Source organism: Eleginops maclovinus, chromosome 17 (assembly GCF_036324505.1).
Source record: "Eleginops maclovinus isolate JMC-PN-2008 ecotype Puerto Natales chromosome 17, JC_Emac_rtc_rv5, whole genome shotgun sequence".
NCBI lineage: Eukaryota > Metazoa > Chordata > Actinopteri > Perciformes > Eleginopidae > Eleginops > Eleginops maclovinus.
Genome location: NC_086365.1, coordinates 7,227,492 through 7,240,622, shown reverse-complemented (window position 1 = coordinate 7,240,622; position 13,131 = coordinate 7,227,492). Strand labels below are relative to the sequence as shown.

Below are 13,131 nucleotides of genomic sequence, written 5' to 3'. Positions count from 1 at the left end.
GATATGCGAGACGAATGTTTGGACAAAGGGCAGCTTTACTTTACTACGAGCAAACATTGAACTTATTCTTAGTGTTTATACCGGTTGTTCGTTTCCTTATTCATTTTTATTGGTTATAAGGTAATAAATTAATTTTATTTTTTATTTCTAACTGAATGTTGTCCATTACATTTTACTGTTGATCATAATGGATTCTTTTTATTTAAATTTTCCTACTTTTAACATCCTAATTTTTGTTGGTGACTTGTAAAGCACTATAAAGAACATCTGATTTGTTAAAATATTCTATACATTCTATAAATATGTAAAGAAGAAGACTATGAAACGCTGCACTTTATTGGGGAAATCCAGCAAGAAATGTCTAATTTTCAATTTCCTGCTGTTCACCTCTACAAACTGAGTGACTCTTGTCTAGATCAGTCATTCTTCATTTTCAAATTCAGACAACAATGCTTCCTCTCCAGTGAAAAAAAGAAAAGCTTTTCCAATTATTGTTTTGACAGCATGTTGAGGAGCCACTGACAATATGCTGCTTCAAACAACACTACAAAAACAGCAAAGAACAACCTAATATGCATAATAATCAATTATAGACTGAATGTGAAGTTCATTTTCACCTTGTTGTTGGATTTGGATTGTACCTTGTTAAAAAGGCGAGGTATTTAGATTTGACTGTTACCAGTGGAGTAGTAGATATGAATGCAACCTGGAATTTGCCCCCCAAAAACCCAAATGAACACGTCAGGGTTTGTAAAAATGACACGCACTCAACCAAGTCAACAAAGACATAAGAAAGACACATGCTGTGACTCTTCATTTTTTATTTATTTTGTTAAAATACATATGAAACAGATACAATAAATCATATTCCAAATGTTTACTTTGAAGTGTTACAAAAGTTATCACAAACTGTACACATCATGACAGCAGTTGCAGTTGTTCTGGCTCAATATACTTATATATTATTAGATATAATATATAATGAAACCAATATGCAAACAATCACGACTCAAAGCTCTAAACTCCTAAACATGTAATAAGTTGATAAGATAGAGTTGGCTTCACTGGGTCTCCTTTTTTACTAATTGTTCACAACTATTACACAACGTGTATAAATATTACTCAATAAGTCTGCTGCTCAAATGATCACCAAACAATAGAAATACATTGTGATGTCTACCTCCATAAGTTCACAACAACTTCTTAATTTCACTTTTTAATATGTACAAACAGTGCCATGGACAAGAATATATACATATGTAAACACAACGTTTTTGAAATACTCTTATTTCTTTATTTTCCCCTCATTGTGTTTTTAAGAGGTTTTAGGCAAGCTACAAGTAAAAATATTTCTTTTATATATTTAGGACAGCGTACGGGGAAAGCATCATCATATGCATGTGCAGGTAACAGTACACAGCCTTTTATATTTGCTATGTTGGTTTCTTAGTTTTATATTATTACTCGCATGTCAGGAGAGACTGAATTAATGTCTGTCAACTTACATTGTTATGGCTTGATGGAAAAAACATGTATAATATTTTCAAATGTTTTATGAATTATAATTCCCTGAATTATAAACTGCTGAACAGTTGTTGTAAAATTTATTTTGGCTTCTTGTTATTTCTAGTTTTGAAATAATATCAGTAGTTACTGTACTTTGCTTTTTTGGTGTTTGGCGTATTGTTAATTTAGCTACACTCTCTTTAGCTACCGTTGCATGTTAAGCTTTCTATTTTTAGAGAGCATATCCTGCCGTTAACAATGACAAATGATGGCAGATTAGCTGCTATGTTTCTCCTTACAAAGGGCCCCCTAATTAGTCAGAGGTTGACAAAACAGACTCTCGTTTCTGTATGATTTATGTTGCTAGCAGATAAAATCTGCTAGCTATCTAATCAAGCTAACGTTAGCTACATGAGTTAGTTGAATGCGGGCTGCGGTCAAAAGAGGCTTTTCCGTAATACTTTTACTAGCCGTGAGCTCAAACTTCCTGAGCAATAAAGACCGCAGCCACTGTTGCTGCTTTCTAACCAAAAGCCCGATGACCACATACAGTACTTGATATGATGCTAAAAGGCTGAGGCTTAAGAAGCCAGCCCAGGCAGAAAAGTCAGCACCCATACCATGAAAAAGACATCGTTCTTGTATTTCAGTGTAGAGATAGCAGTTATGATAAGAAAAATGTAAGACATGACTTTTTCATTATGTCATGTTGCTTGGCTCATACACCTCTCTTGGATTAGCAAAACAGGTTAAATGTAAATGCTTAATTCATTGCATTTTCAACTTAACAAGAGAAAAAGTATTTTAGGATGAGAGCTAACCTCAGTCACATGCATTCTTTAGCCAACACCTGAATCAAGACTCAATGGATTTATTGACTGTGTTCTATCTATGTTTTAATGGCATTGAGGAGCGTAGCCCTTTAACTTTGTGCCATTTTCAAAGCAAAATGCTAAGTCCCTACAGAGCTCTAGTGCCCGAAAAAAAGTTTTTTGAAAAGGTTGATCACCAAGGATGTCTTGCAGGGAGGCCTACCATTCATGATGTCTGTGAACATTTTTGGATATGTAAGCCTTGATGAGAATTTCAAAGCAGGTATATGAAAATAAAACGTTAAACTGCATGACAGTAAGTGCTGTGCATAGCCAGCTCAGAGAGCATGTGAAGGACCCGAGTTCAATTTCCATACTAATTTGTTTTTCATAAACATACACGAGAGTCATCAGAATGAATTGTCATACAACATGCTCACAAGAGACTCATAAGCTACAGAACTTCTTAGCAACTCTAAGCAATTGCCTGCTTCCTCACAGGGCTGGTGTGTTTCCACTCTACCTGTGGTCATCAGGGTGTCTGCGGAGGTTTGGGAGAAGGACACGAAGCTTGACTCTCAAAGCTTGCTGCTCTTCCAGGCCACTGCAAGGTAAAATATCACAAGACACAACACGATATAGAGACTTTTTTTTCCATCAGTGTGTGTTGACTACGCAAGTAATTTCTCTCTCATCAGGGTGCACTGTGATCATAAGCAAAACAAAAGGTTGGATTGACCCTTTGTGTCGGTTTTGTGAAAAAACTACAGTACAAAGTGTAGCATGCATTTGCATCCACATCATTTGTAAGCTTTACTATTGCAGTGTTGACCATTTCGTCCTTTGTTTGCCAGCACTTTCTTTGTAATTATTTATCTGCAGTTAATTAAGCAGCCTATTAATTAGTTTTGTCCTCAAGTGGGGGTATGCAACAACCAGTGGTGGAAATGAACTAAGTACGTTTTCTATAGTGTCGTAATGAAGTTACCTTTTGAGGTACTTTAGTTGAGTATATACTGCTACTAACTACTCGCACTTGTTGCATTACACAGACTAACTGGAGATTAGACTAATGGAAGAACATGTTTAAATCAGAAAAATGCTTCTTCATGCAACAATTTCACAACCTTATGAATGACAAATCACATATGGACGGCATTTTTCTGCAGAACGAGTGCTTTTACTTTGACATTTGGGTGCATTTGATTTATATACTCAATCTGTTTTGACATGAAGGCATACTGTAGGCCCTTTTAGTTGAATAAAGCATATGAATACTGAAACATCGGCTGTGGCAAGATAAAGTTTTTGAGAAAATTGGCCAAAGGATGGAAACGGTTTCATTTTGTAAAGACATGCAGTGAATAGTGACGATACAATATGTCATGTTAAGAGAACAGTGAGCTAGAATTTGAGGCATTCACAAAAGATTCCAGCACAGGGGGAAAGAAACGATAAAGATAGAAATATAACTCAACTGATCAACAAGTGGGATTTTCAGCTTCACAATCTCAATTGTTGATCCAGTAAACTCCTCTTCTCTTTGCCTACTTTAGTTTTAAAACCTTCGTAATGTTATCATTGCGTGCTTTGCAGGCTGTTTCATTTTGCACAAGAAAATATATATATAAATAATAAATATAACAAAAGTTAAGGCTGTATACCCGAGTGCTTTGTACAAAACAATGTTTGACAACAGCCACAGAGGACATTGTTTTTGCTTATGATCACAGTTTTTCTACTATAGCTTTTAAAGTAGATTTACCACTGAAAACGTGTAGTCACCTGTATCTTCCTATTCGTCAGATGGGGGGATGGGTGTGGCATAAGAGGAAGAGACATTGATAACATTTAAAATATGAAATTGCATTTGAAGGAGAGAGGGGTTGCACAGTTAGGCTGTCTTACGGTATACAGCTGCAGAAAAAGTTAAGAGACCACTTCAGCATTATCATTTTCCCTTGTTCTATTATTTATAGGTTTGTATTTGAGTTAAACAATTTATTGTATTTTAGAAACTACTGACAATTTTTTCTGTGTTGGAATTCAACAAACACTGGACTGGCTGCCATACTATACATGTAGAGATAACGATTTAAGAAAAAATTGGACTGATCTCTTAATTTTTTCCAGAGCTGTATACGCATGGTATCTTTTGACTGTTTAACTGCTGATTTAGGTTGAACATCGGCCAGGGTCTCTTCGAAATTGAGTTGTTTTTTAATCTTAAAGGTAAGAGTGAAATAATTTTTGCACAGCAAATGGAATTTCTATTTTGTTGGTTGTTTATAACTTCAATTTCTGAGTTATTCCAGTATTCTTTCCTCAGATTTTTGGAGAATGGAGGAAAAAGCTTGACTAATTTGATGTGTTGTTTCCTTGCATTGCATCATCTGTCGGTGTCACATTCAGGAGCTTCTATAAAGCACTGTATATACAGTATGAATTGTATGAGATTGAGGAAAATAGTCAGGGATGGAAAAAAAAAAGTGTGTGTACCTCTCCCAGAGTGTGCCAGTGTGTGATGGGCTTCCGCGGGTAAGCCAACATCTCGTTCCAGTGATCTCGTCCAAGACCCTCTGCTTCTGGCCCGGCGTGACACACACCAATCACCTCATTGTGTCCCACCCTGTTGTCAGTAGAACACACACATTAACACACATTTTGATGCATCTTGTACAACTCATACCTAATATATATCTTGAACATCGACAAAAGAAAGTGCATTTTTATCCTTTTTGGATAAACAAATGAATGGCAAAAGAGGTGGAAGTTCTTCAAGGTTGGGCAGCGTAGCCAGAAGCTCATATATTTATGAAAGGACCGTCATTTGGAAAAACCTTCTGTGAAACAATCGGTGGTGAACTGCAGAGGAGTTTTTAAAGGTCAGGGCTTAACTGATGGTTAGGATGACCAAAACAAATGGCGGACAGGTTGTGGGCATTTCACTCTCAGACTGGGTTTAGTACAATGTTCTATACTAGCAACAAACACTTTTCCCACTCAATCCACACTTGTCCAACATCCAACATTTGGCATGGATGTCAAGTCATAGTGAGGTTGTGTGTGTAAATGCATGCACTCATGTTATCACAGCTATTAAGAATTCACACTTTTAGTGCTGTTGATGCCTTTTATTTTTAGCTGTTTTATTGGTCTTGAGTGTTTTCTGTTTTATTGGTCTTGTGAATGGTTTTCGGAAGTATAGATTGTTAAGAAACGGAAGATACTATGACCGGGTTACGAGGGTTTTGATGTTCATTTTTGTTTGATAGGATGTCCATGGTTTTGTTGCCTGTTTTAAGGATTTTGTACATAGTATGGGCGATTGACCGTCTTCTTTTGTCTTCCAAATCTATAAATTAATTAAATCAATACATTTCTTCTGAGCCAAAAAACACCTTCTAAAACCAGTCCATAAATCCAAATTCTTTTCCTTGATTTTGAGTCAGCACATTTGCATGTATGTGTGTATATATATATATATACAGTGTTTACAACATGTACTGACTGCTCCACTCACCGATCATAATCCATCACCATGATAGACAGACTGACTTGTTCCACGTTCTCCGGGGGAATGTCGAAGATGATGGCCTCGTTGTAGACCGGATTGAGCGTGCTCTTCTTGGTGGTTGTTTTTCGCTTTTTTAACCTTCGTCCATCACATATCAAGTAGACCTTCACATAAGGGTCTGGGAGACATGTTTACTGTCATGTGATGATCACATCAAAAACAAGTAATGCTGAATGTTCCATGCACCTGGTCTTTTACATCAGCTCAACAGCAATGAAACCTTCAACAGTTACAAGTACAGCATTAACTGACAGATTACAATACTTTTGCTAATAAAATGCTTCCCTTCTCTTCCATATTATCGTTTCTAAGTGAAAGAAAGTTAGATTTCTTTTAGTTCTTTTGATGTGAGGCCTGTCTAATTTGCTTTTGGGGATTACCTGAAGAGCCTGTGATGTCCATGGCTTTGAGGTTTCTGCATTTGATGACAGTTAGGGTCATTCTGCCTGCTGTGGGGAGGTAGCACAGCGAGTACATGATCTCACCCAGGTCAACACTCTCCTGGAGGTCAAAACAAAAAGAAATGCGTTAAGGCTATGATCACCTTTTGTGAAATTATCAGCAAATGGGGAGGAATCATTTTGATAGCTGGGACTTAACATTTAACAGCATGACAGGCTACTGTGATATTTATCTTGTTCTTTGCAGTTTCTGGTCGCTAGTTTCTAATGGTTGAAATGAGCTATAGCCACAGCTGTCTCTCAGGGAGGCAATGTAAGAGAACTCACCACTTTGATCTAAACAGACAGACATTTGTGACCTCGAAATGGTTTGGACCTAGAATTGTTCTTCTTTGGATTTAGCACACAAATAAAAACATGTTATTGCCAAATTTTACTTAACTCTTAACTCAAGGAATACATCTGTTGCCCACTACTAACACTGCCATTCATCTACCTTTTTATATCAATAAAAAACCTGCGGGTAAGCTAGCAATTCCATAACTAAAATACAAAGCAAGATGAGGACAATGGATGCTTCAACTATAGAATATATAATGTATATAAACTTGCTTTCAACATTGTATACAGAAGCTATTATGAACCTGACAGTGGCTCATGACAATGTAAATTTTCTTAAACTAACCCAAGGCTCTTGAGTAAACAGTGATAAGAGTGGATGTGGGAGAGAAATTTATTCTGGGCTAAATTACCCCTCCCATGAGAGGATGCTATCTACAGAATGCAATACCCTTGTTTATGTAAATAGTTTTAAGCTTGAGAGAATTATGCTGCAGTTCATGCGTCTTGTAATTGGATAATTTTACTCCCTGTTGCTATATTTGTATGCGTGGAATACCCAGCAGTTGCAAAATGTGTGGGTGTTTGCATAATTCATGCTCTGGGAAATGCATTTCATCAGCCAATGTGTTCCACCTGCCATTTTTGTCGAGCGTTGTTGATGAATTTGGGCTATCAGAAGTGAATCAGCGCAATACTTCATATTAAGACCTTTGAAAGGACAATATAAGTTTCCATTTACACAGTGATAGCAAAAGAAATCTGGTGAAATATTCCGTAAATAGCAAAAATTGTGGCCATATGTCAGGATTTGGCAGTGTGTTGGTGTGAACCCCAACTCACCGTAGTTGCTGCATGAATATCCTTCCACACTACAGCCTCCCTGGAAAGATCAGAGAGTTCAAAGAGGTTGTCCACCACCACCTCGCCAATCATATCGTGGCTGGTGAAGCGGTCAAAGTCGTAGACACTGAAGTGCAGCTTGCGGTTACAGATCTCATCATAAGACACAGGGAAACAGAAGCTCTCGTCAAAAGTAGGGTTCAGGTTCTTGCGATGGACGCGCGTCTGAAACTTCTTCTTCCTCTCTGGTAGAAGGTAGATCTTCACGTAGGGGTCGGACGTGCCTGTGAAGTCCTTGGCAGGCAGCTCCAAAGCCTTGAGGATTGTCACCACCAACGCCTGCTCCTCGTAGTCATAACGCAGCGAGAAGCTGAGCTTTCCGCACGTCTCAACAGGCTCTTTGGCCCCATCCTCTGAGTCCACCGATTTCTGCTTGTAGAGTTCCGGTTTTATTCTTCCAATGCTCACAGTAGAGGACTGGCGAAGAGGCACTTTATCCATGCTGAAGTCGACACTGGTGACATTCATCTGACGAGGCAGGTGGCGCCGGAATGAATTGTGCCTGTTGAAAAGGGTAAAGGGCATCTGGTAAATGTCTGAAGTGACAGTGTTGCATGAGTGACTTTGTTATGATGGGTGCTAATGGTTTGTCAGTAAGAACCCCATCTGACAAACCTCATGCATAATTGTGTTCCGCTCAAGACCCGTGTGAACATATCTTCTTGAAGAGCTCGAAAAATGGTTGATCTTGTTGGTGTTAAGAGAGAGGCATGAAAATGTAGCTGAAGCTGAGCCTGTTGGCAATAGCTTTAAATACTAACCTTTCCAATCATACGATCCAAACATATTGTCTATGGATAAACAAAGGGAAATATAGAAACAGCATTTAATGTGGGTTCCGGTTCTACTGGAAAGTTGATCTACCGCTGATATAAGGATGCCTCTTTCCCATAGTAAGCTAATGGAAAATGTGTGTGACTGCTGTGAAGGTTGTAAATCCGCTGCGAAAATTGCCTTTGAAGCCCAACGCTCCTTTTATATTGTTGAGTATTGCCTTCTGAAGTGGCTGAATTTCCCTAAAATCACGCCATCATAACTGACATACTCCTTTCTCGTGGAAAGATTTTCTTCCTCTTTGTTTTGGAAAATAATTTGAAAAACATGTCAAGCATTTACATTTGGGCTCTTATACAAATTACCTGAATGCTGAAAAAAACAAAAAAAACAAGGCTGTGTTTGACTCGCCAATCTTGTCACCTAGCAACTGACACTCCTCCTTAATGACAGGAAGACAATGGCAGCAATCTGACAGCCGTGGCACAAATGGTATGGCACCAGAAGCACAGCTGGAAATTGAATACTTACTCCAATCATAGTATTGTCACCAACACAGAAGGAAACATTTTGTCCTACAGTCAATAGAAAAACCTCAAGGGGAAAAAACTGCTTGAAATACAAACTAGACACACTAAATACTAACTAGACAGTCTAGGAGTGTGTTGTTGAATCCTTTTAAAACCATAACATGCGCTCAAGTCAACTACTGACACGAGATACACCCCTTAAGTGTTTTCTGTTTCAGTTTTCAATAATGCAATCATGAACACGATGATGTTCGAGGTGAACTGAGTTCAAAAGTATATGGTTGATAAATTGAAGAGACAATCGGGTGTGTTTTTAATCAGTGGGTTATGGAAACAGAGGAGGGGAAAGGATGATAAAATCTAACTAAGTCTTATTCAAAATCTAATGCCAAATTTGCTGGTTCATGTTTCACACAGAAACGTGAGCATATCGGCAACATAAACCGATTCTTATAATATCTTTAAAAATAATCATTTGTTGCTGCCCAATCATCGGCATCAAATGCACATTTGGAAAGACCTTGTTCATTTCAACCTGTCGGTACTTAATAATGTTTCTTTAAAAACCCATTGCGTAAAACGTGAAATTGCTGGAAACATCAGGACTATATTGTTCAAGATCATAGCTTGAAGGCCTTTCTCTTAAGCTAAGCTTGGCCTGAAACCAGTAGTTTGACTTCAGCTAAGAGCATCCGTAGGGAACTTTGTCATTAAAAGGAAATAAAAAGTGTTAATCAGGATTAACCTTGATGAATTAAGACTGTAGGTGTTGCAATCTTTACCCTGGGCTTTCTGCAGCCCTGGTGGGTGTAAAACTCATGAAGCCCTAGCTCTCAGGTCTCACAGCTATTAAATGTTTAATTAAATCCCAACTTTTATGACAAGCCAAAGCAATTGTGAACAATGACGTCCTCTGAGAAACTGAGTGCAGCTGCCCCGTGCTTCTCACCAGAAACCGACCTTCCTCCATGACAGCTCGCCCCACAGCAGTGCTAATTATGGACGTTAGAGTTTAAACACAGTGCTGGAAAACAAAGACGAGCAAGAGCTGCCTGTTTAATTACTGTGGTTGCTTCCTGCCTCGACCACATCAGCTTGACTCACACACGTTTAACGAGATTATAGGGTTTGAAATAAAGCAAGAAGATAGACCACAGAGTCTGGCTGATGAGCCTGTGGGAGGTTTTTATCTGCTGGTCACACAGCGCTACACAGGATTCAACATGTGCCAGTGTTTCAAGGTCATTTGTGTGCCGCTGCTGCTCTACATGACACAAAGCACCTCAAGGACATTGGCTGCACTGTCCAGTCAGTCATGGCAGCCTTTTGCATTGTGTATCAGTATTGTTGCAGGGCTTGGGGAAGTAAACCATGCAAGTTAAGAAATGCACAGTATTTGTATATTAGATACAAGGAGTTTGCAAAATGTCAATACCAGGGGCTTCATGAATTGATGTCACTGTGGTAGGGATACTTTTAGTTAAAAATGCAGGCCTTCTATTTGTTCGCTACACCTTAAGATGCCTGAACACCGGGTTAAGCTCTTTCATGTCGCAAACCCCACACAACAGCGTATGAGAATGTGAAAAAACTTTGACAATAATTTGTTAGTTCCTGTTCAGTGCCTGCACTTAAATGTTTCACATATTCTTGGGCCCCCAAAAATACACCAAGTGTGACAGATCTGTTCTCAAGTTTGTACATGTTCAAATTTGTCTGAAGTTATACGGTTAGAAAGTGGTGGGAACATGTATGAATCACGGGATGGGTTCATATAAAGTACCTGGAGGACGAGGTTGGCTCGGTGGTCTGCCTCTGGATCTTTGCCTGCTTGCTGAGCTTCTCCCTCAGGGCGGTCTGCACCTCGGCGGGGATGTCCGGAGACGTCTGGCTGATCTTCATGGCTGCCTCCAGGAGCTTGACCGTGCTCCGTCCATTCACCTTCACCTTCTCCAGCGGGAACTTCTTCTCCACCTCCGGCGCCTTGCACTCGCTGGGCGGTGGGGAGTTCGGTGGAGGCGCCTCGGGGAAACCCACATGGAGGCCATTTTCGGCGTGAGCTGACAGAGCCTTGCTCCTCCAAATGGGCCAGCACAGCTTCCAAAAGACAAAGAGAGAGACTACCAACAGGGCGAGGCCACAGAAACCCACGACCACAGCAAGGAGACTAATAGAGATGTCTACATGTAACCAGGGAGGGACCCATAGAGGATGACAGAGACACGTAAACAGGAAAGGAGAAGCAAGCAAGGGACAAAATATGACGGACAAACATGCAAGGGAGAAAGAGAAAAAAGGAGAGAAAGCCAGCTGTAAGAAAGAGGGGGCAGCATGTGCACCTGTTTGATAAAGCAGGACAATATAAAGTCATGTAAAGCCTTAAGGAGCCACAGCATCAAGAGAATCACATGTTCAGGGAGCATAGTGGAGAAAAATCTCCCATCAGCTCCTGACCTTTCCTGTTCAGATTTATATGAAAATGCGAAGTGTGCAGCCTATACATGCAGCCTTAACCAAACTGCCATTGAGTTAATTCCCAGATTGCAAAGTGAAAGCTTGAAAGAAAGACGGGAGCAAGACAGAGGATTGCATAGACCCCTCTGTCTATTTTCCACCTGTTGCTTTCTCAGCAGTCTGGACTGAGCTGCAGCAAGGTGCGTAACAGGTGGAGAAACAATTGGCAACACGATACAATACACACAACTAAATCGTGTGATAAAGTTTAAACAAGTGAAACCTAATGTTTGAGATATTGTTCTGACTCGAGCTGCGACAATCTTTTAGAAGGAACCAACAGTAAGTGCTTAGTTGAGGGTATTGGGGAAAGAAAAACGATTTTATTGTATTTACCTGCGTTTCCTTTACCTGGTATGTTGCTCTCCAGGGGAAATATATCCGAGCATTTTTCCCGGTCTACCTGTCCCGCGAGACAGAGTTCCGTGATGATTTGTAGCGCCCTTTTGCACAAGGTGATGCTGTCCTCCGTCCGGAAACTCATGTCTCTTTTGTTAAGCCATTGCACGCCGGAGGAGCCGGAAGGGGGGTGATTCATTTGGGCACCTTTTTACGCGCCGCAAAGTGCAGCCCGTCCGCGGGAGACAGCAGGGAGGCGCGCGGCGTCCTTATCCATATCCAGCGCGCATGTATGAGCGACTGGCCACATGTGCTGCCTGCGTTTGAGTAACAGGCGGCGAGGAGCTGGAGTCCAACCTGCTGCTGCGTCCAATAGCGACGCGCATCAGCTCGCTGTGGTGCCGTTGGTGTGGTGGGAGTAACGGGATTACTTTTTCTAGTTAGTACTCGAGTTTCGAGTTAGCGAGTGAGTCCTGTGTTCCTGGAGAGTGACCAGATGATATTAAACGGAAAACATGAATGAAATATAGGTGTGTGTGGCACTGAGTGTTTGCAGAGACTAACATGTGCACAATAAAACCTCTGAAGGGATCTAATCCAGTATTTTTCTTGTAAATCTTTTAAATCTTTTTTTCATTTACAAATAACCCTAAATGATCCCCACAAATATTATTCATGTTGTTGGCTCGTGTGGTCTTGACAGTTGCCAATTAAAAAGCAATGAGCAAGTTATGTATTGCTTTAAAGACTGTGTATGCATTCAATTTTTTCACCCTTTTTTGGCATAACTATATTTATAATCACTGGTGGAGTATGCATGTGTTTGATAACTTTACTTATTCATTAACATTCAGATTAAGGTGTTGTACAGTGTAATCTTTTTAAATGTAAACTTTTTAGATTCAATGATCACTTTTCTTATTGTAATTTAATAATAATCAATCAGGTCTGAGAGCCAATGAGTTTTCCCAGTATAACTACATTCTTTAAACGGATGTTGCAAGCTGTTACAATTAATTATTCTACCAGTTATTTAGTTGATTTAATTAATGTTTTAAAGCAATTATTATCCTTGGCACTCTTGAGTCTTAGTGTGAGATTGCTCACAGCTTAATGTGATCCAAAAAGCTCTTCTCTTGCACAGTTGCATACGTAATGTTTTTTGTAATTCATATTTAAAACCGATGCATGCATATGTTCACCAATACTTGTCTTCAATGTTAATGTTGATTTAGTTTAAACTTTAAAAGTAATGGAGGGATTGGCTGGGATTGTGATAACCTTATAAAATCGAGGTCTTTTTATAACTTTAAACGCATATTGAAGAAGAAGAATCGGAGGATGAAACCCTCTTTATTAGTCACATACATGCACTCAGCAGAGCACACACAGTGAAATTGGTCCTCTGCATTTAACCCATCCTAGTACTAGGAGCA

At 39.5% G+C, this 13,131-nt stretch overlaps 1 protein-coding gene across 1 annotated transcript; it reads right to left on the bottom strand.

Moving 5' to 3' along the window:
- Positions 1-899: 899 nt before the first annotated feature.
- Positions 900-11,992, bottom strand: syt10 (synaptotagmin X). Its single transcript, XM_063905698.1, has 7 exons — positions 11,693-11,992; positions 10,626-11,022; positions 7,479-8,040; positions 6,276-6,396; positions 5,842-6,013; positions 4,818-4,947; positions 900-2,922 (listed from the first exon to the last, which is right to left on the bottom strand). Exons 1-7 carry the CDS (start codon positions 11,892-11,894, stop codon positions 2,851-2,853), a joined length of 1,656 nt encoding a protein of 551 aa, XP_063761768.1. The 5' UTR covers positions 11,895-11,992; the 3' UTR covers positions 900-2,850.
- Positions 11,993-13,131: the final 1,139 nt, after the last annotated feature.